This window comes from Lycium ferocissimum, chromosome 5 (assembly GCF_029784015.1).
Source record: "Lycium ferocissimum isolate CSIRO_LF1 chromosome 5, AGI_CSIRO_Lferr_CH_V1, whole genome shotgun sequence".
Taxonomy (NCBI): Eukaryota; Viridiplantae; Streptophyta; class Magnoliopsida; order Solanales; family Solanaceae; genus Lycium; species Lycium ferocissimum.
In genome coordinates, this window is record NC_081346.1 from 1,439,205 (window position 1) to 1,461,241 (window position 22,037).

The 22,037-nt window shown below is 36.9% G+C and overlaps 1 protein-coding gene across 2 annotated transcripts; it reads left to right on the plus strand.

The window, feature by feature from the left end:
* Positions 1-1,446: 1,446 nt before the first annotated feature.
* LOC132058062 (transcription factor LAF1-like) lies at positions 1,447-4,288 on the plus strand. 2 transcript variants are annotated; one of them, XM_059450628.1, is made up of 4 exons: positions 1,447-1,899; positions 2,364-2,493; positions 3,009-3,534; positions 3,697-4,288. In XM_059450628.1, the coding sequence occupies exons 1-4, from the start codon at positions 1,767-1,769 to the stop codon at positions 4,039-4,041; spliced, it is 1,134 nt and encodes a 377-aa protein (XP_059306611.1). In that variant the 5' UTR covers positions 1,447-1,766; the 3' UTR covers positions 4,042-4,288. The 2 variants fall into 2 exon arrangements, with proteins under 2 accessions (XP_059306611.1, XP_059306612.1); XM_059450629.1 differs by having other exon boundaries at positions 1,449-1,899; positions 3,700-4,288.
* The last annotated feature ends 17,749 nt before the right edge of the window (positions 4,289-22,037 follow it).

The window sequence follows — 22,037 nt, forward strand, 5'->3', positions numbered from 1 at the left end:
ATAATTATGCTCTAAATTATAGCAATTTGTGAAATTTTCTTGAAAGACAAATATGATATTGAGTAGCTCCCACTGTAGCAACGGGCTGATGGAGAGCAGATCCAAATATGTCCAATTCTTGTATGTAAAATCAGCAACCTGTCAAATGTAGTGTGGGTCGATGAGTCCGAAGTGGGACACTGTAAAAGCACGTGGGACGTATTATTTCTGCATGGACGACTCGTGCTTCTTGTCCCGTAAACACATTTTACACACAGAAAAGACACAAAGAGTAGAATGTCTAATTATGCACGGACGACAATAAAAAAAATAAAAATAAAAAATAAAAAAAAAAAAAAATATATATATATATATATATATATAATTTGATTACTTAAAAACTAATGATGAATAATTTTATTTAATGTATTTATTATAGTAATCTAAAATGATTGTTTGATCACATGTTATTACAAGTTAAAATACACTAGTTGGAATTTTAGTTTAGGAATAAGGCATAAAAATTATCAATTATACATCTAAACTATGCGGGTTCCTTAATTATTCCTCTGAACTTATTTTATTCGTACACCCCCCCCCCCCCCTCAATTATCTGGTAAAAAAATAAATTAAAACATACCATGTGCATACACTCGCCTATATATACTGGACAAAAAAAGGAGCTTTAATGTCTTATTTCATTTAATCATCGTCTTTCAAGTCTCAACCCTTTTATGGGTGGTTGATTTTTTTCACTTTATTATTTGTAGTAGATACTTTAAAGGACCACAAATTTTTCGGTCTTTTGTATAGCTGAAAAATATTCTTTGCATCTAATATACACGAGGGGCGTCAAGTACTTTTCTCATTTGTTTCAATATATATTATGCAGAATGCTTGGACTTGACTTAATTCCTTATACAAAATTCTTGATTAGCTTAACGAGATCCTGAATCTTAGAATTCTTAAGTTTGTACTTTATTGTGTCTAGACTTGAGAGAAGATGAGATCGGATCGATTTGGACCTAAAAGAATCAAATGAAATAAGACATTATATTTCCTTTTTTTCCCGTAGTATAGGCGTTTTTTGTCTAGTATAGGTATGTGTTTGCACATAGTATGTTCAATTTTATTTTATTTTATCAGGTAATTAGTGAAGGGGTAAATAATAGCATCAAAAAAATAAGTTCAGGGGATAATAGGACCTACATATAGTTTCGGTGTGTAATTGACAGATTAGATGTGTTTCAATGTCTTATCCTTTAGTTTATGAGTTCTCGGTCGTATTTTTTTGTTTATAGAATTACGAATTTTTAATGCAACTCTAAAACTTCAAGTGAAAATTACTGAGCTCTATCGAACCCAACGACTATTATGACTCCACCCCTAATTACATAAATGATATAAAAAGTTCCTTACACTGTCAATAAATATAACATATACCCCAGAAATAATTATGTTCATCTCTCTCAATCTGTACTAGTTAGTTCTCAACACCTATAATAAGACATAGAGCCACACCACTTCTCTTACCACAAACCCTAAAACCATTTTCTTTTAAAAGGGACCCTCTCTCCCACACACACTCATGGCTTTAATAAGCTCATGAGTGAGTACTAGATATATCCATTAATTTGATATCATAAAAAGCCCCTTTTAATTTCTTGATTGATCACTAAATTAAAAGAAGTGCCAGCTTGCTTTCTTTCTGTTTGTTGTTTCTTTGTGGAATCTGTTTGTGTTACAGTACTCTCTGGTTGTATATCTGCATTTAGCAGAGAGAAGAAATGGGGCATCATACCTGTTGTAACAAACAAAAAGTAAAGAGAGGACTATGGTCTCCTGAAGAAGATGAAAAACTCATTAAGTACATTACTACTTATGGCCATGGTTGTTGGAGCTCTGTTCCCAAGCTTGCAGGTTTCTCTTCTTTTTTTTCTTCGATAAGTACGATGCATTCAATTCAGTATTTTCGATACGAAACAACAAAACACCACTAGAATTTTCTATAAATATCGACCCACAGTTAATTTCATAATTCAGTATTTTTTACACTAAACAACAAAACATCTCTAGAATTTCTATAACTATCATTTTATAATTAATTTCATAGTTCAGTCTTTAAAAACCTTAAAGATTGAATTCGCAAAGTTTATATTCTGAATTCGCCTCTATTTTTCCGTCATTTGTATAGTTCATGTTCATGCATATTTGGAACAAACACCCCGAAAAAAAAAATGATAATTTTGACATGGAAAAGTAGAGTGGAATATGATGAGAGGCTTGTTAAATAAAGCCTTCAAGACGTAAATTTTCCTTAAAGAATTTATTTTTGTTTTTATTTTAATGAGAGAGATGAGTCTACTTTTTTGTACGGCACACAGGGCTTCAAAGATGTGGAAAAAGCTGCAGATTAAGGTGGATAAATTATCTCAGACCAGATTTGAAACGTGGGAGTTTCACCCATCAAGAAGCTGCACTTATCATTGAGCTCCACAGTATTCTTGGAAACAGGTATTAATAATTTCTCTATCACCGGTCACGGAGCAAAGATTTTCACCAAGGACAGAGTCGAATTTTAAAGAAATTTAACCTATAGTACATATATATAAAAAATAATTGATTTATTTATACATCGTAATTATTTAACCTATAATATATATAGCTCTTCATCCTCCATTCAATAGTTCAATTCAGTATTTTTGATACGAAACAACAAAAGAACACTAAACTTTTCTATAGATATTGATCCATAATTAATTTCATAATTCAATCTTTAAAGATTGAATTCGCCTCTATTTTTCCGCCATTTGTATAATTCATGCATATGCACTATCCATACAATATAATTTTTCGGCGAAGAAATATCAATTAACTTCTGTTGGACAAAAGTAGCTCCACCCTTGATCATCATCATCTTTAAACATGAAGAATTCTTTTTTTACTTCACTGTGAAAAGGTGATTAAAATGATGATGGATATACGGCGAGATACAAATTCATGCAAAGAGAATTTTTGTTTTTTCACAGGTGGGCACAAATAGCTAAGCATCTACCTGGCAGAACAGACAATGAAGTGAAGAATTTTTGGAATTCAAGCATCAAGAAGAAGCTCCTTTCACATGGATCCCTCTCTGATCTCTCCATCATCTTTCCTAATAATATCATCACTACTCCAAACCCTAATCCCTCTTTTGAAACTTTTTACTCATTCAACCCCAATATTCCTATTAATGATTTGATGCCAACCACAAACTCTCCCCTAATTCTACAAGTTGACCAAATGAATAACAATCACAATGGGGATTTAAATTTAATTAATCCAGTGGCGCCTAATTCCCTTCCTTTGTCATTTGACTCAATTTCAAATGATCTAACATGGTTTAATTTCAACTATCCTCATCTTCAACATGATCTTGAATATAACCATGGTGTTATTAGACAAGACAACTCCAATTCCATGCTCACCTCCAACATTTCCTTGAATTGCACTAGTGGGGAGAATTTCATGGATTCAAGAAACACGGCTATCAAAATTCATCAAGATTTAATGATGGTATGGACTCTCAATTTTGTAACCATCTCATCTAAACATTTAAGTTGTTAGCGAGAGCAGACTTTTTTATATTGACAATCAATGTTTGTCTTGCTCTGACAGCATGTTAATTTTGTGACCGTCTCACGTTAAATACTTTTGATTATTTAATTATATCTTCAGCAGGCGCCTTTATTGCCCAAGCTTTCTGAAATGAAGGGAAATGAAGGTGGAATTCTAGAATCAACTCCTGTTGCGTCACAACATATTGACTCAAGGGTGGTCAATAGTCTCCCATGCTCTTACCCAGCTGGTTATAGTATTAATCCACCTTATAATTATAATGTGCACGGAGCCGTCAATGAAATGGAGCAAATAGAATCCGTACACATGTCATCCTTCCCATCGTCGTCACCACCATCGTCGTCTAAATCTTCAGCATCAGCTTCATCATCCTTGTCAGCACTTTCATGCAGTCAATTTATGATGAACCCCAGTACTCTTCCTATAATAAGCTGGGATTCATAGAGACATATTGACATTTGTGATGATGTGCTGAAGAAGATGGTAAACTTTTTATTTTCCTATGCTCAAGTATACCATAATATTGTTCCAATGGAATCAAGGGAGCATTTTTGATGGAGGAACTTTAAAGGAGTTGCATAGTTAAGTTTGAGAACTTTACATTTATGTTTATGCTGTTTTTTTGTTCCCTCCCGTGAAGTACTATAACTCTCTGTAACAATAAATACTTATGATATCAATATTATAAGTAGTTAATTTCATGTCTCCCAACATTTTTTTCACTTGTAGACAGCGTCGGAGGTAAAATGCTCTTAAGGGTTGGACAAAATTAAATAATTTTTGCTCAAACTGTGTTTTTGTGTTCAAAATCATTAAATACATACACACTAAATCTAAACATGGTTATTAACAATTAAAATCATCGTTCTCCAAAATTCACCCAATTGAAATCCTAGTTCTGCCTCTGTTGTAGTTTAGAGTACCCTTTTTCTAATTGCCATAACTCCTTCACTTCATTCCTTCACGAAGCAACAAAGGAAAAAGAAAGAACATAGAATACTCTCTCTCGACAAAGAAATGACAGTCAAAGATTCTTCTATGATACACTTTGATTAAATACAGAATTTAAGAAAAAAAAATATTGAAACTTGTGATCCAAAATAAATTAAAGATATTTGTGTAGCTGTAAGTTATCTCACTAAAGATAAAATGAGAAGATGAAATTTAAATTATTTTCAAATATAAACATATGTCATTTTTATAAGACAAACTAAAAGTGAAAGTGCATCACATAAATTAAACAAAGAGAGCAGGTTACCTATTACTGTACAACATATTAAAATAACACTAACAATGTAAAAGTTCTTTGCAAACTAGTATATATAAGTTAAATTCAAAGATTAAATACAACGTAAATGTTAAAACAAAAATAAATAAACTGGATTTTCTATTTACAGTTGTCACTTTAACAAAGTTTCATATAAGAAAACAGTTGTGTAGGTGATTTGAGTTGGACAATAGCAAGTTCCAATTCTAGTAATTGTGTGGCTAAACTTGTAAATGTTTTTCCCAATTTCTTATAGTCAAAATACTGAATTGAAAATTTTATTTAAAGCCAAGCTATTTGCAGATGCTACGGGGACCATTGTCCTTGCATCTTCAGAAATTTTTTCTATTCCCATTAAATTTTAAATTCCTAGTATTTTTTTTTTTTTATCTTTTTTGCTTAACTTATGCTAATTGAATGTAATTCTCCAATTTCTACATTTGTTAATTAATCTTTTCACATCTTAATTAAGAATATATGTCAGTCAATCAACCAAAGCTGTCATTATTAATTGTAGTAGCGATTGGTTCAGAAGAATTTTCGTCTTTTTTTCATTTTCGTTCTCCAAAAGAAGTATAAAAACAAAGAAATTGTGTTTGGTAGCTTAGTTAAAATATTGAGAGACTGATTTGGAAATTTCCTTGTAAAATTGATGATCCAATATGTACAGTGTATATAGGATTTTATACAATTATCCTAGGGACTAAATGCTAAATATTCTGTACTATGTAACTAACTCATTATGGATTATGTACAGCTCATAGAGAATCAAAAAGTGTCAACACTGCATGTGACTATGTACACAATAACTATCCTATGCTTCTTTAATATTATTGAAATTTCTTGTGTGTCCAAGAGTTGGGCCTTCTTCCTTTGTTGTTTTGCCCGTTCGTTCGGCCCGGTAAGATGAGGAATATGTTGGCCCAAAGTAATAGATCAACGGATGTCGAAGCTTGTAAAAATCGGACAAACATTCACTATGTTTTACTTCGTCAACTCACCTTCTTCTTTAACTCGTCTTCTCGATTTCTTCTTGAACCATCATCGGAATGCTCACGGAAATATCATTTCCAACATCCCCCCTCAAGTTGGAGGGGAGAGGAGAAACCCCCAACTTGGATAGCATTTCACGGTGAGAAACCCCAGATAGGGGCTTGGTGAAAATGTCGGCGATCTGAAATTTTGAGGGAACATACGAGTGAGATCAAACTTTGATAAGAGCGGTGGCGGACAAAATGGCGGTCGATTTCGACATGCTTAGTCCGTTCATGAAAAACGGGGTTAGAGGCAATGTGAATAGCCGCCTGGCTATCGGAGTGTATGGGTACCGGCAAAGATGGTGTGAGAGAAAAATCTTCAAGAAGACGAAGCAACCAAGTAATTTCAGCCGTGACCCGTCGCATCGATCGATACTCTGCTTCGGCAGAGGAGAGAGAGATTGATGCCTGTTTCTTGGATTTCCACGAAATGGGTGCTCCTCCAAGAGTAATGTAGAAACCAGACACGGATTTGCGAGAAGAGGGCAAGAACCCCGTCTACGCATCGCAATAGGCACTTGAATGTGAACGAGGGTCTTTGATGAGAGATAAATCCCTTGTGTGGGGTTCGAGAGAAAGGTATTTGAGCACTCGGAGTGCAGCGGAAAAAGTGTTCGTGGTAGGGTTTTGCATGTATTAGTGAGTTTGAGCCGGTAGGATAAATCGGGTGCAGTATTGGTTAGATAGTTCAATTTACCTACCAAATGTACAGCAGATTGTAGGATCATTGAGCAAGATTTGATTTTTAGTGTCAAATTTGTGTGCGGGGTCAATTGGAGAAGAAACTTTGGGAAGATGAGAGCAATCGAACTCAAGTAAGAGATGCGAGGTAAATTTTTTTGATTAATGATAAATCCATGTGGCTCTCGGAAAACCTCCGTACCCCGAAGAAATAATGAATATCCCCTAAGTTTTTGACTTTAAATTACTGTGTTCAAAAATAAATTTGGCGTGAATCGAGTAATTTCCTCTTGGTGATTGCACATCGGTAGTATATATAATCGACATAAGCAACGATTATAAGCGATACGATCACTGTCTTCTTAAAAAATAGAGAGTAGTCGTTGAAAGAAGCTGAATACCCTTTAAAACTTAAAGCTCTGCCAAGTACGGCATACCTTTGCACGGAGGCTTGCTTGAGTCCCATAAGTGATTTCTTGAGTGAGCGAGCATGATTAGGACTAGGAGGAGTAATACCTGCGGGGGAATTTCATGAAAACTTCCTCCTGTAGGTCTCCATGCAAAAACGCATTGTTGACATCCAATTGAGAAACACCCCATCCTTTCTTTACTGCTACAGCCAACAAACACCTCACTGTGGTCATCTTTACCACTGGGGAGAATGTTTCATTGTAGTCAATCCCTCCCCTTTGAATATCCCCCTCCCCACGACTAGTCGAGCTTTAGTCTTTCAATTGAACCATCGAGAATGATGCTTTATCTTGTACGCGTTTGCGAGGTAAAGCTTTCTTTCCACTAGGAAGTTCCACCATACCAAGTGTGGTTAGATTAGAGCGAAATTTGACTTTCATAGCTTCCGCCATCTGGTGCATAGATGCTTCGAGAAACTCTTTGGTTCGATCAAAGGAAATGGCATGTAGGACATTTTGGTTGGTAGTAGACAGGGCATGGAAAGAGTAGATAGGAGTGTCAGAGGGTTGTGAGAGAAAAGGATGAGTGATGTCTGTGAGATAGATACTGTTGCAAATGTAATCCTTTAAATAGGCAGGTTGGTGAGAAAGTCTATCACTCCTTCTGGTGGGAACAGAAATGGGATTATGTGGGAAAGTAGGAGAAGTAGGTGATGGTGGTGGTAGACTGGGTGAGTCTGGTTCAGTGGGTGGTGTTGGAGGGTGGTGTGAAGAGAAAGAATTATCAGTTGTGTGTACGATGGGGTAGATTAGGATTAAGGGAGATGCGAAATGAATGAGGTGCGGATCAATGGATATGTCGAGGTTACGGAAGTGAGTGTGATAGGTGGATCTTTGCGGCTTCATTTGTCATGAAAGGGAATATTTCTTCATGGAAATGCACATCTCTGGAAACTAGAATATGTTTTGTCTCTAGATCCAGAACTTTGTAACCTTTCTGGTTAGTGGGATAACCCAAGAAAACACATTTTCTTGCCCTTTCATCAAACTTCCCCCTTCCTTGGGACAGGGTAGATGCATAACAGAGGCATCCAAATGATTTCAGGAAAGTATAAGATGGTTTTCTCCCAAATAGGACCTGATAAGGGCTCTTCCCTTTGAGAACTTTAGAAGGCATTCTATTGATCAAATGTGTAGCAGTCAAAATACATTCACCCCAATAGGATATGGGTACTTTAGATTGAAAGAATAATCCTCTAGCAAGTTCCAAGAGATGTCTATGTTTTCTCTCCACCACCCCATTCTGTTGTGGGGTGGCGGTCTGACTTTCTTTGATGAAAAATTCCCTTTTCTTTTAAGAAAATTGCCTCAAGTGAACCTCTTCCTAACTCAAAAGCATTATCGGATCTGATGCTCTTAACATGAACCTCAAACTGTCTTTCTACCATGGACAAAAATGTTTTCAGAACAGGAAAAGCATTACTTTTATTTGTTAATAAAAATGTCCAGGTTCCTCTCTTTGTGGTCAATCAACTATAGTAAGAAAGTACTTATATCCATCATGAGTGGGGTGCTTATATGGCCCCCATGTGTCTATGTGAATCGACTCAAAAATCTAGTAGACTTTATATGGCGATAGGAAAAGGTGACTGGTTTGTAGCCTTTGGGCATATGTCACACATATTCAAAGTTAACGGAAAATGAATGAAATGGAACTTTTTCATTGCGAGAAAGGCAATGCCCAAGACTTAATATGCCAAAGCTTTACATAAGACGAAGTTAGCCATTTGGATTTAAAGAAAGGCTACATAAACTATTGGAATCACTTTTTTGAATTGAAAAAACAGTTTCATTGCTTAAACTCTTAATACTTGACACTCTAGGATGTAAGAAATATAGTCCCTCCTTCACTTCACCAAAAGCTCTGACTCTCCTCAAGGAATAATCCTGCAATATACACTCAGTGGGTGTAAAAAATACTGAGCAAGTAAGTTGAATACATAACCTATTGACAGAGAGTAGATTGTACTTAAAATCTGGGACATAGAGCACATTCTTAAGAGTAAGATTGTGCAGGATGGGTACACTTCCTGTATGTGTGACAGTTATCCTAAAGGAATTAGGCAGATTGATCTTAACTGGAATAGGAAGTGCAATTAATGATGAAAAAGAAGATGAATCAAAACACATATGTTCTGATGCCCCTGAATCTATAATCCAAGTTTTAGAGTTATGAATAGATAAACAAGAGCCTGAATATTTTAAAATTGTACCGGCCAAAGCATTGGCATTGATCTACGGATTAGATGTGCTTGTTTTCCCCAGCTGCATCTGCTTATAGACCATTTTTGCTATTTCTGTGCACTGCTCTTTACTGAACTGCATTTGACCATGTGCAGTAGATTCATTTTGCATTGCAAAATTCTCCTGTACTTCCTCAATTATTCCTGCATTTGCTCTTGCTTGTGTTCCATCTCCTTTCTGATTGGTGAATTGAAAATCCTCAGGAAAACCGTATAACACATAGCTTGATCATCTTCGGTGTGTCCCCGGCTTGTGACAATATGTGCAAGTCACATTTGGGTTGTATTTGCTCTTCTTCCTAAACTTCTTAGGTGAATAGGTTGGTTTCTGAAAAGAATTTCCAAACCTTTGTGATGGTGGTGCATTTCTGTACCTTCCTTGGTTTTGCATTTGGTTTCCAACTTTCTGAATGTTCCTTCCCTGATTTGCTGCCATGAATGAACTTGAATCTGATGGAATCTGTGCATTGACATATATCTCTCTTTGGTTTTCATCTTGTAATAACAAAGAGTATGCATGATCCATGCTAGGTAAGGGGTTTAGCATCAGTATGTTTCCTCTAGCATGCGAATACACATCATTCAATCCCATTAAGAATTGAATCATCCTTTGATCCTCTAGAGATTTAGCTAGTTTCTTCTTCCCCTCACAAATGCAGTCACAGGTACACACTATATCTGAGTTCAATGAGTCTAGCTCATCCCATAATTTTTTCAGTTTGGTAAAATACCCCGAGACATCTGTGTTTCCCTGTACTAGCACACTTAGCTCCTTTTGTAGATGATAGAGCTTTGCTCCATTCGACTTTCCAAACCTTTGCTCTAAGTTGATCCATAGATCCTTTGCTGATTTGGAATATATAACACTATCCCTGATGTCTTTTGAGACTGAGTTTAGTAACCATCTTTGTAACCGTATCATTACGTGACTCAGCTGGGATAATACTCAAGAATTACGATGCAGTGCGGTCTTAAAGCAAGATCCATTAATGAATCCAAGTTTCCTCTTAGCAGATAAAGCTATGAGGACAGACCTTCTCCAACCTGGAAATCCCTTTCCATCAAAAATGGAGTGAACCAAGGTCATTCCAGGTGAATCTGAAGGTTGCAGGTAATAGGGGTGACTTGCATCAATGACATTCGTCACATTGGTCTCTTTTCCAACAGTGGAAGTTGTTCCAACAACAACTGGGGTTTGCTCATCCATATTGATTCAAATTTCGAGTTATAGGTTGCTTATTTGAAGAAGAAGAAGAAGATTGACAGTGATGATGAAGGATGCCAGGATCGAGCTCCTTAATGCTCTGATACCAAGTTAAAATATTGAGAGACTGATTTGGAAATTTCCTTGTAAAATTGATGATCCAATATGTACAGTGTATATAGGATTTTATACAATTATCCTAGGGACTAAATGCTAAATATTCTGTACTATGTAACTAACTCATTATGGATTATGTACACCATGTAGAATCAAAAAGTGTCACTTACTCGCGTACTATGTACACAATAACTATCCTATGCTTCTTTAATATTATTGGGCTCCGTGTGTCCAAAGTTGGGCCTTCTTCCTTTGTTGTTTTGCCCGTTACGCTCATTGATAAGATGAGGAATATGTTGGCCCAAAGTAATAGATCCAACAGATGTCAAGCTTGTAAAAAATCGGACTCAAACATTCACTATGTTTTACTTCATCAACTCACCTTCTTCTTTAACTCATCTTCTCGATTTCTTCTTGAACCATCATCGGAATGCTCACCGGAAATATCATTTCCAACATCAGAAAGAAAATAATTCATGGAAATTTATCTGCAAATTTGGAAAAAGGATTTCCACCAGTTTCCTATTGTTTATTCTACGAGGTGTCCACATGACACCACATCCTAATCAATTTGAGCACACACCTCTTTTGAGGGAACTCCTTGATTTTAATTTATTATTACTTAATTAGTAGATCAGCAAACCCGTCTGTTTATTTTATATGACACCATTCACTTATAATATGTTTCGAAAAGAGTGACATATTTCTTTTATTTGAAAATTCTTTAACTTTAATCTTCTTATTTTACTCAATATTCTTTAGCTACAAAATTGTTATGGGACATTTAATATCACACGACACACGTATTAAGGGTACTATTGATATGTGTCGAAAGTTGCTATTTACTTTTTAAGATCAATGCTCAGTCAAATACCGCTATATAAAATGAAACTGAAGGAATACTGTGATTTGCATTGATGAGAAAATGTTACTCTACGTCCAATCCAGACCCATTCCTTGTCATTTTAGTTTTGTTCCTTCATTGTTAGAGCACCCAAAAGAGGGTAAAAGTCTCCCTAGTTCTTCTGAACATCTTCTTTCTTTTCTTTTTTAACATTAGTAGAAATATCGAAAATGAATTTCTTTACGAATATTTTCTGAAAAAGAAAAGCAGTGGACAATTTGGATCTACCGGACAAAGGCCTTTCTTTTATATTTCGAGTTTTCTCGTTGAAACTTGTAAAAGGACGGGACCTATCCATACGTGCAGATATAATTCTGTCAAGGACGTTATCTTTGAAATCGTATATATTATATTCAAGCGAATATCTTGGGTTGACCCCTCATAAAAAAAAAAGAACATGAAAGTACTATACAATTCAGAAAAAAGATGATGCAACCATTAACATGTACCTTTGATTTTTCAGTCCTTCCACAATCGTAGTGCAGATACGTACGCGTATTATTGGAAACAAATGCAGTAAGACAGGAGAAGTCGTATAGTTGTATATGATATGCACAGGCAGATCCAAGATTAAATTTAATCGGTTCAGCCTTTAGGTTCCGACCATTACATCCAGCATATTTCAGAAATTATGAGTCCAAATTTTAATATTTTTTAAAATTTAAGAATTTTTCACAAATATATATCTATGCTCCGAATTGAAACTTGAAAAATATTAAATTCAATTGAACCGAGTAGGTGATATGCTCCATTCTACCATTGTGTATACACTTCATGCCAAGAAAAAGAGTCGCCCAGCCAACGATGAAAGCAACAATAGGACCTAATTGTTGGACAAATTGAACAAGAGCTCTCGTCCTAAACTAGACAACATGTACAAAAGTGTGTAGCAGTAAAGTAGACAGACACATAATTAAGAAATTTATTGGTTCCTTATTTTCTAGTCATCACATAATTAAGGAAGAAAATAAACGTATTATATGCCCCTAGGGCTTTCCAAGTGTACTCTCCAGTTGCAACAGGTGAAACCTAGCCAAATAAAATCATGCACACCATGACAACCACATAACGAATTCTTATAGCAATCTCAAATTAATATACAATAATAATTGAATTCACAATATATTTAATGATTTTGTAATAACTATAAGCACAGTTTATAGCTCCATTAGGGTCAATAACAAATACGAAATGTGTGAGGGGTCATTTGTACAAAGGAGAGTATTTGCAAGATTGCCCTTCGCTGGGCGGCTGGGGTGGTCTTTAATTTTTACCCCTCAAAATGGTGGTCTTTAAATTTTGCCCTTCACAGTGTAATTTCACCATGCAAATTCGCACCACGAGGCCCAAATGCATACGCCCCCATTGTGGCTATTTGCAAAATTCTCACCGCTGAGTGCGTAATTTTGCAAAGTCTCCGGCGAAATTGCCTTGTGAATTTATTTATTTTTTACTGAGCTGGGGTTCGAACCCATAACCTCGGGGTGTCAGGCGAGGCGTAAAACTTAAATACCACCAATTTGACGGGCAAAAATTAAAGATCACCCCAAATGAAGGGCAATCCGAGCACAAAAAAGTAAAATTATGACAGTCCTGCATCAGGCCTTAGGCCTCATTTGTTTGCACTTAATGGAGGTCTGAATCTTAATCATTCAGATCTTAGTCATTAAGTGCGTTTGTTTTTTAGGCTGAATCTCAATGATTCAGATCCAGCCCATTAAGTGCATTTGTTTTGTCCCTCTTAAAAAGCTCTTAATGGGTCTGAATAGGTCTGAATGAATCAGATCTGTAACAAAGTCTTGACACAATTCAGACTCTTAAAATATATATTGCTTTTTCTCAGCCAAACTTTCACTCGCGTTTCTACTTCTGTGCTAATAAATTTCACGCTTCCCTCTCCCTCTCCAACTATCAATTGGCAACCAAATTTGTTTGCCTCTTGAACTATAACGTTTTAGACTCTTTACAAGTAATTTGCTTATTATTTTGTGAAATTCGCAATCTTCTTCTTTTATTGCTTCTTTACCAAGAATTTTTTGTTGCCAGAAATCTTAATTGATTCACTGTTAGTTTAGTGAAAAGACGTAAATATGTTTTGTTATAGTAATTCTGAAAGCATTTAAAATCCTACATATCTAATATTTTTACCCACTTGATGACCTATTAAGCGGTAGAAGAACGTTAATATTTCTGTAAAAAAGGTTCAATTTATTTATACTATGAATTGGGTAAACCTACAGTAAATAGGACTGAGAAAAATCGAGGCACGTATTACCTTGAGATTACATATAAATCCTATATGAATGATATAAAATATATTATTTCGTACATTTAAGGCTTGGTGTTTCTGTAAGCTTTAAATGCTTAATTTGTATGTTTACAATTATCGAAAAGGTGTTTCAGAAGCAGCGGATCCAGAATTTTTAACTTATGGGTGCTCAACTATTTCTAATTTGGAATTGCTCCTAAAATTGGGTGCTCAATTAAGATATTTCTACTAATTACCAGGTTTCCTATATAAGTAATAGTGTTGGCTCCATAATCTAATGGGTGCTCAAGCACCCATATGCCTGAATGTAGATCCGCCATCGTTCGGGGAAGGATGAATGCATATGCAGTTTCAATTTTCTTTCTCAGAAGGATGAATGCATATGCAAATAGTTCAAGTTATTTCTCAAATATAAAATATTCATTTATATCTTTGAAATATTATTTTTCCTATTTTATTTTACTGAATTGAATTTATAATATTTTATTGATATAATGCTTAATTCCGAATTTTATTTTGTCACGCCCGAACTCGGGCTCCGGACGTAACACCCGCACCCGGTGCATCGACCGTACGTGACCGAACGAACCAATCGGGCCGTCGAATCAACATGTGATATCAAAACATAACTGAATGTGGAAACAACTAAACACACGTCGATATACTAAAAGTCCGATCGAAATCATAATGCGGAAATACTTAGACAATACGAAATATCCGAACGTAGCCAATATGGCTTAAACAAAAACAATCGAACAACTACCAACAAGGCTAACATAATAAATATCCGATCGTCCGAACCGTGTCTACGAAGCCTCTAAGAATACCGAATAATAGAGTTGTCTATGAACCGAAATAACTAGATAGCCGACAACGCCCGAAGGAATTTGGGGCTCACCGCAGGCCGATACGTGCACTCCTAAATAGCTGAGTCGTCAACCTGTATATCGTCGCGATGCAGGACCCCAAGCAATAAAAGGGACATCAGCACATTTGAATTGTACTGGTATGTAAAGCAACTGAAGCAATAAAATACTAAAACTGAAACTGAAACTGAAACTGAAACTGATAACTGTAATGACAAGGAAGTAGAGCTATGAATACTCCCTGCTCTGTATCTGAATCATCTGTATTATCTGTATTTGTATATGTGGGGCCTCGGCCCAATAATAAATGCACGCTATGGCCTCGGCCTAGTAAGTGCACGGTCAATGGCCTCGCCATGTATACGTATACACAAGATCGTACGTGCCTCTCGGGCAAAATCACATATGTATAATTATGGTTAATTAATAGGACTAAGACCATAATAACAATGAATAATGCTTTGAATCGAAATAGACATCTTTGACGAATTAAAACACCGATCGTTTCGAGCATACCGAATTTCTAGATCGAGACTCGTGGTAACAATACATAAGTCTATAAAGATTACGTGCCGAGTTCATGATATTCAAATTGTCAACCATGAACGAATTCTCAGAACTGCAACCCTAGAAGATAACAGTTCTACAACATATCATGAAACTAGGGCTAAACTGTATATTGAGTCAAATTACTGACAAGTATGAAGAATGAGGCGTAGGGAGAATCATGAACATTCCCTAACGTAGATAGTTAGCCTCACATACCTTAGTCACTCCAAAACTTGAATTAAAGACTTGGGCTTTGAAGAGGATTTCCAAAATCTTGAATTTTTGAACCTTAATATGGGTTTTCTTGAAAACCCTATGTTAAGAATGATGAGTTCTTGCTTAATGATCATGAACGTATGTTGGAATTGACTTGGAATGCATGGAATAGGCTTACCTTAAAGTATCTTGAAGGTTGGGAGAGAAGAGCTTCGTCCTTAGGGCTTGAGAGACTTCTTTAGGGTTCTTTACCTCAGAAAAATTGGTTTAAAACGAAGTGGGAATGAATAAAACGAAATTTGGCTCTTAAAACGTCGTGGTCGATGCGCGGTCGCGCAGCTGGAGGGTACTTTGCGCAGATGATCGCGCAGCGAAGGCAGTAACACTGCCTCTAGTGCGCGATCGCGCAGCTGAAATGTACTTCGCGCAGAACTTCGCGCAGAGTAAAACGGGTATAACTTCTAGCACAGAGCTCCGTTTGAGCTTCATAATATATGGTTGGAAAGGTATTTCAAAGGCCTACAACTTTCATGTTTTGAGTTTTCTCAAATTCCTAACGTCACTACCCGAAAACTGGCCATAAGTACAACTGTCTCAGACTTAGACGAATTTAGAAGGCCTTGAGAACTTCACTTTTTGGTTTGACTTCAAAACGACTGTTTATCACCCGAATGGATTCATATAGCTAAAATATGATCTTTATACTAGTTTCATACGTTCACATCTAACTCAAATTTACGGGATATTACCGATATGGTTTAGTATGAAAGTACGAGGTGTTACAATATCTCCCCCTTGGGATCATTCGTCCTCGAATGATGGGTCGTGGTTAAGATTGGGACTGGACATGGCTTGAATACACGAACATGAAGGAACATACATGAAACGTGGGACATGAAATGACGTGATTACATGGAAATATGAATACTGAAACATGAGACATGAGCGTGAAACATGAGACATGACATGACATGGGCTATGGAAAGTTACCTTGGGAGTTCTCTGCTTGCTCTTCAAACAAAAATGGGTACTTGGATTTCATGTCCTCCTCGGCTTCCCATGTAACTTCCTCAACTTTTTGACTTCTCCATAACACTTTTACTGAGGCTACTTCCTTGGTTCTCAACTTGCGAACTTGACAATCCAAAATGGCTATAGGGATCTCCTCATAAGTCAAACCATCTTTAACCCCTATGATTTCGTAGAAACAACTAGAGACGGGTCTCCCATGAACTTCTTCAAATAGATACATAAAATCGGGTGTACAAAAGCAGCCAAATTTTGTGGCAATTCTAACTCATAAGCCACTTGCCCGATCCTTTGCAGGATTCTATATGGCCCAATATAGCGAGGCTAAGCTTCCTCTTCTTCCCAAATCTCATAACGCCTTTCATAGGCGAAACTTTCAGAAACACCCAATCATCAACTTGGAACTCTAAGTCTCTACGCCACACGTCCGAATAGGACTTTTGGCGACTCTGTGCCGTCTTCAAATGCTCTTGAATTAACTTGATTTTCTCCATAGCCTGATAGACCAAATCGGTCCTAACAACTCGCTTCCCCAACTTTAAACTAACCAATTGATGATCTACACCTTCGCTCAAAAAGGGTTCCAAACGGTGCCATCCCAATTACCTTGAAATCAAGGACACAAGCTTATTGAACTGAATGAATACAATTTTACTAAACTGCTGAGATACTAAACTGAATGTCTATAGAACTGACTGAAAACTGGGCTGAGTGAATATTGAGCTAACTGAATACTGGGTTAACTGAATACTGAGCTGACTGAATACTGGATTAACTGAATACTGGATTAAATGAATACTGGACTAGCATGAATACGTGAGTACTGGACTGATATCTGAGTACTAAGCTGACATAAATGTCTGAGTATTGAACTAACATGAATATTATAACATGAGATCTTAATAGCGTATACGTAGACCATTTGTCCGAGGATGAAAAGGTGGCTAAGGTTCACCTTGGTACCCAATTCTTTACGAAAGGATTTTTAAAGTTCGCTGTGAACTGAGCACCATAATCTTAAATAATGAACACTAGGGTCCCATACAATCTGGCAAGTTCATTAACATATGACTTGGCATAATCTTCTGTTCAATCTGGGGTCTTAACTGGCAAGAAGTGCGCTGACTTCGTAAGTCTGTCCACAATCACCCAAATTAAATCATGCCTCCTAGCTGAATGAGGTAGACCTAGAATAGTGAGCTTCCGACATAATTAGCTCTCCGAGTCCATCTACATCCGGAATGCATAATCTGCCTCGGTATCTCAAGTTACCGTTATCTCCCCCTTGTTCAAAAGCTAAGGCTTTGTGTTTGTGAATCCCTTCTTTCATCTGCAGCAAGTAGGAATAACTAAAACTGCTTCTCTCTAACTTCGATGACTAAGGAGGAATAAGCCATGTTCTGGGCAATAACTCCACCCACTTCGGAGTCTGAAAGTCGAATTCCTAGCTTGGATAAGCGGTGAACTTCTTTCACCATAGTTCTCTTGTCTGCCTAAATCATGAGCTGTACTTCCCATACTTGATTTTTTTCTGAGATACTTCCTAAAATACTCATAGTACTGTGGTGCGCTAAGTCTTTGACTAGCACCTTAAAGATTAGAGTCTCGTGCAATGGCACTACCCTTGTGACACATAACTGGGTATGATCTTATAGCTTTTCTCGTGATCGCCTAATTGATAATAATTGAACTTGACACGATTCGTTCGACGATCATTCCACTCACTTCGGGTTTCTTCTAAATTAAGGCATATTGCTTATAGAGACTGTTTCATTATGCCAACCTAACCGAATTGAGGTTCTTCATATCTCATGCTAACCCTTCGGTCTTCAATTATCTCACTAGATAGACTTATCGGCTATTTATGCATCTCCCCCTTAGACCAAGGCTAACGTCTTATACTTGCAAACTCCTCTATTTCGTTGGGATTTAATTAACTTTCCTTATCTTCTGTAATTCCTTTGTACTCTATAACACTGACAACCCTTTTTTTTTTTTTTTTTTGACTCACTCCTAAGCAATTTCTTACTGGGAAAAGCTAAACTACTTACATGAACGGGTTGCTAAATCGTATTCATAACCAACATACTCTATCTTAGTGACTTAACTCTGCTCACACTATAAATTTTAGGGAAACCCCTTTTTGACAACTCTTAAAGGCTATTCTTCTGTAGTTTTCTCTCTTACAGCCTAGCTGATTTCTTTTTCCACTGATCACTCTACTCCGAATTTAATTTAAGCCCTTGGTTTCTAATACACATTTGGATGTATCCGAACTATCACCCACTTAAGGTGTTCATCTGACTAAGGAAATCAAATCATACTTCTACTAGTTCTCTTGAAATTGCTAATGCATTGTATCTACTCAAAACTTACTTACTATTTTTCTGTTAATCACCCTCTAGCTTCACATTTTCTTATTCTGCTCTGAATAACCTAAGTTATTTCTAACTCTCCCTCATCATCTGACGCTATTCTATGGTCATATACTATCTTTTCTGAACTATGGATCACACTTAATAAACTTTCATCTATCTTATATGAACGATTGGAACAACTAAACCCAAACTTTCTATACACTTCAAAATCATATAAGACTATACACATCTGGGATAAACACTTACTCACATAGCTTAAGCGAGAACTGTCACATCTTCTTGTCTCATAATAATAATTACTTCTTATAGTAACTTACAACCATCGTACTAACTCTGATCTGACTAACTTAAACAAACTAAAATCATTCCCGAAAATTTAATACCGTCTGCTCATGGTTATTATTTCATACATACCTCTTTTCTTAACAGGCATAGTTCGTACGAAAATTTCATCTCGTGTGATAACGGGGATGCCTCTTTATCCCGACGACTTCTTTAAGCTTCCAAGCGCGTCTTCACTGAGAACTGAAATATCAGGCTTAGCTGTATTACAACCTGACTGAGCTTGAGAACTAAGAGGAGCCACCGAAACACACATTAAGGCCCAACGATACACCTCTTTGTGTCCTTATAACACTTGTTGCACATAAGATTTGAAAACTTCTGTGGCTCACACTGGTATGTCACTGTGAGGCTGGTGCTCTTAAAATCTGTTTCTAGCTGAACTGACCTTTTTGATCATATCTAGACCTCAAGACTAGTGCACCAGCTGTAGATGGAGTGGGTCTTGATGAGCAACTGTAGAATACTGTCTGCCTCCACCTTCTTGAGATCCTTCATGATTTACGTTTCCTGCAGACTTAGCTCCTTTTCTAATTTCTCTATTATCCTCTTCCTGCTATCTCTCATTCTCCTTTCTCAAGAACATCATTATCATTCAACTTACCATTCATTCTAATACACCCCTTCGGGCAACTTACATTGTATTCCACTTTCAATAGCACTTGAAGTCTCATTCGTTACCGCAGTACTGCACAATTGTACCCCCTATCGGTAAACATCCTTACTTGGACCTTGAATTATCTGTTTGTCGCATGCGCATTCGAAACATACGTAATTTGATTGGAAGAGAAAGTTACTTATTGCTCTAAGACATGGCACGATGTAGAGTAGAAAGAAATGAGACAATCCTAAATGTCTTGATGGTCAACTGTTTATATGTATGGGGCCCTCACACATATAAAAGAGACCCCACTGGACACGGCTTCATAGACTCCCTAAGACACTTGAACCTAGGGCTCTGATACCAAGCTTTGTCACGCCCCGAACCTGGGCCTGGACGTAACACGGCACCCGGTGCTCCGACCGTACGTGACCGAGCGAACCAACCGGCTGGCTGAATCAACATGTGATATCAAAACATAACTGAATGTGGAAACAACTAAACACATGCTGATATACTAAAAGTCTGACTAAAATCATAATGCGGAAATACTTAGACAATCTAAAATATCTGAACGTAGCCAACATGGCTTAAACAAAAACAACTGAACAACTGCCAACAAGGCTAACATAATAAATATCTGACTGTCTGAACTGTGTCTATGAAGCCTCTAAGAATACCGAATAATAGGTAGGTTTATGAACCGAAATAACTAGATAGCCGACAACGCCCGAAGGAATTTGGGGGCTCACCGCAGGGCCGATACGTGCACTCCTAAATAGTGAGTCGTCAACCTCGTATATCGTTATGCATCGCGAGACGCGAGCCCCCAAGAAATAAAAGGGACATCGACATTTGAATTGTACTAGGTATGTAAAGCAACCGAAGCAATAAAATACTAAAACGAAACCGAAATCGAAACGAAACCGATAATCAGAATCGTAATCGTAATGGCAAGGAAGTAGAGCTATGAATACTCCTCGCTCCGTATCCGAATCATCCGTATTATCTGTATTTGTATATGTGGGGCCTCGGCCCAATAATAAATGCACGCTATGGCCTCGGCCTAGTAGTGCGTCAGTCAATGGCCTCGGCCATGTATACGTATACACAAGACTATACTGTGCCCTCGGGCAAAATCACATATGTATAATTATGGTTAATTAATAGGGACTAAGACCATAATAACAATGAACAATGCTGAACTGAAATAGACATGTTATCGAATTAAAACACCGATCGTTTCTCGAGCATACTGAATTTCTAGATTGAGACTCATGTGGTAACAATACATAAGTCTATAAAGATTACGTGCTGAGTTCATGATATTCAAATTGTCAACCATGAACGAATTCTCAGAATCGCAACCCTAAGATAACGAGTTCTACAACATATCATGAAACTAGGGCTAAACTGTATATTGAGTCAAATTACTGACAAGTATGAAGAATGAGGCGTAGGGAGAATCATGAACATTCCCTAACGTAGATAGTTAGCCTCACATACCTTAGTCACTCCAAAACTTGAATTAAAGACTTGGGCTTTGAAGAGGATTTCCAAAATCTTGAATTTTTGAACCTTAATATGGGTTTTCTTGAAAACCCTATGTTAAGAATGATGAGTTCTTGCTTAATGATCATGAACGTATGTTGGAATTGACTTGGAATGCATGGAATAGGCTTACCTTAAATTATCTTGAAGGTTGGGAGAGAAGAGTTTCGTCCTTAGGGCTTGAGAGACTTCTTTAGGGTTCTTTACCTCAGAAAAATTGGTTTAAAACGAAGTGGGAATGAATAAAACGAAATTTGGCTCTTAAAACGTCGTGGTCGATGCGCGGTCACGCGACAGGAGGTACTTTGCGCGGATGATCGCGCGCGGCAAGAAGATAACATGACGCAAAAAAAGGTCTTTTGCGCGATCGCGCGCGTTTTGAAATGTACTTCGCGCAGAATAAAACGGGTATAACTTCTAGCACAGAGCTCCGTTTGAGCTTCATAATATATGGTTGGAAAGATATTTCAAAGGCCTACAACTTTCATGTTTTGAGTTTTCTCAAATTCCTAACGTCACTACCCGAAACTCGGCCATAAGTACAACCGTCTCGTACTTAGACGAATTTAGAAGGCCTTGAGAACTTCATTTTTTGGTTTGACTTCAAAACGATTTTTATCACCCGAATGGATTCATATAGCTAAAATATGATCTTTATACTAGTTTCATACGTTCACATCTAACTCGGATTTACGGGATATTACCGATATGGTTTA

Coding starts and splice junctions, on each gene's coding strand:
- LOC132058062 (XM_059450628.1), top strand. CDS start 1,767: ATGGGGCATCATACCTGTTGTAACAAACAAAAAGTAAAGAGAGGACTA. Junction 1,900..2,363: donor CTCTGTTCCCAAGCTTGCAG/GTTTCTCTTCTT, acceptor TACGGCACACAG/GGCTTCAAAGATGTGGAAAA. Junction 3,535..3,696: donor TTCATCAAGATTTAATGATG/GTATGGACTCTC, acceptor TTATATCTTCAG/CAGGCGCCTTTATTGCCCAA.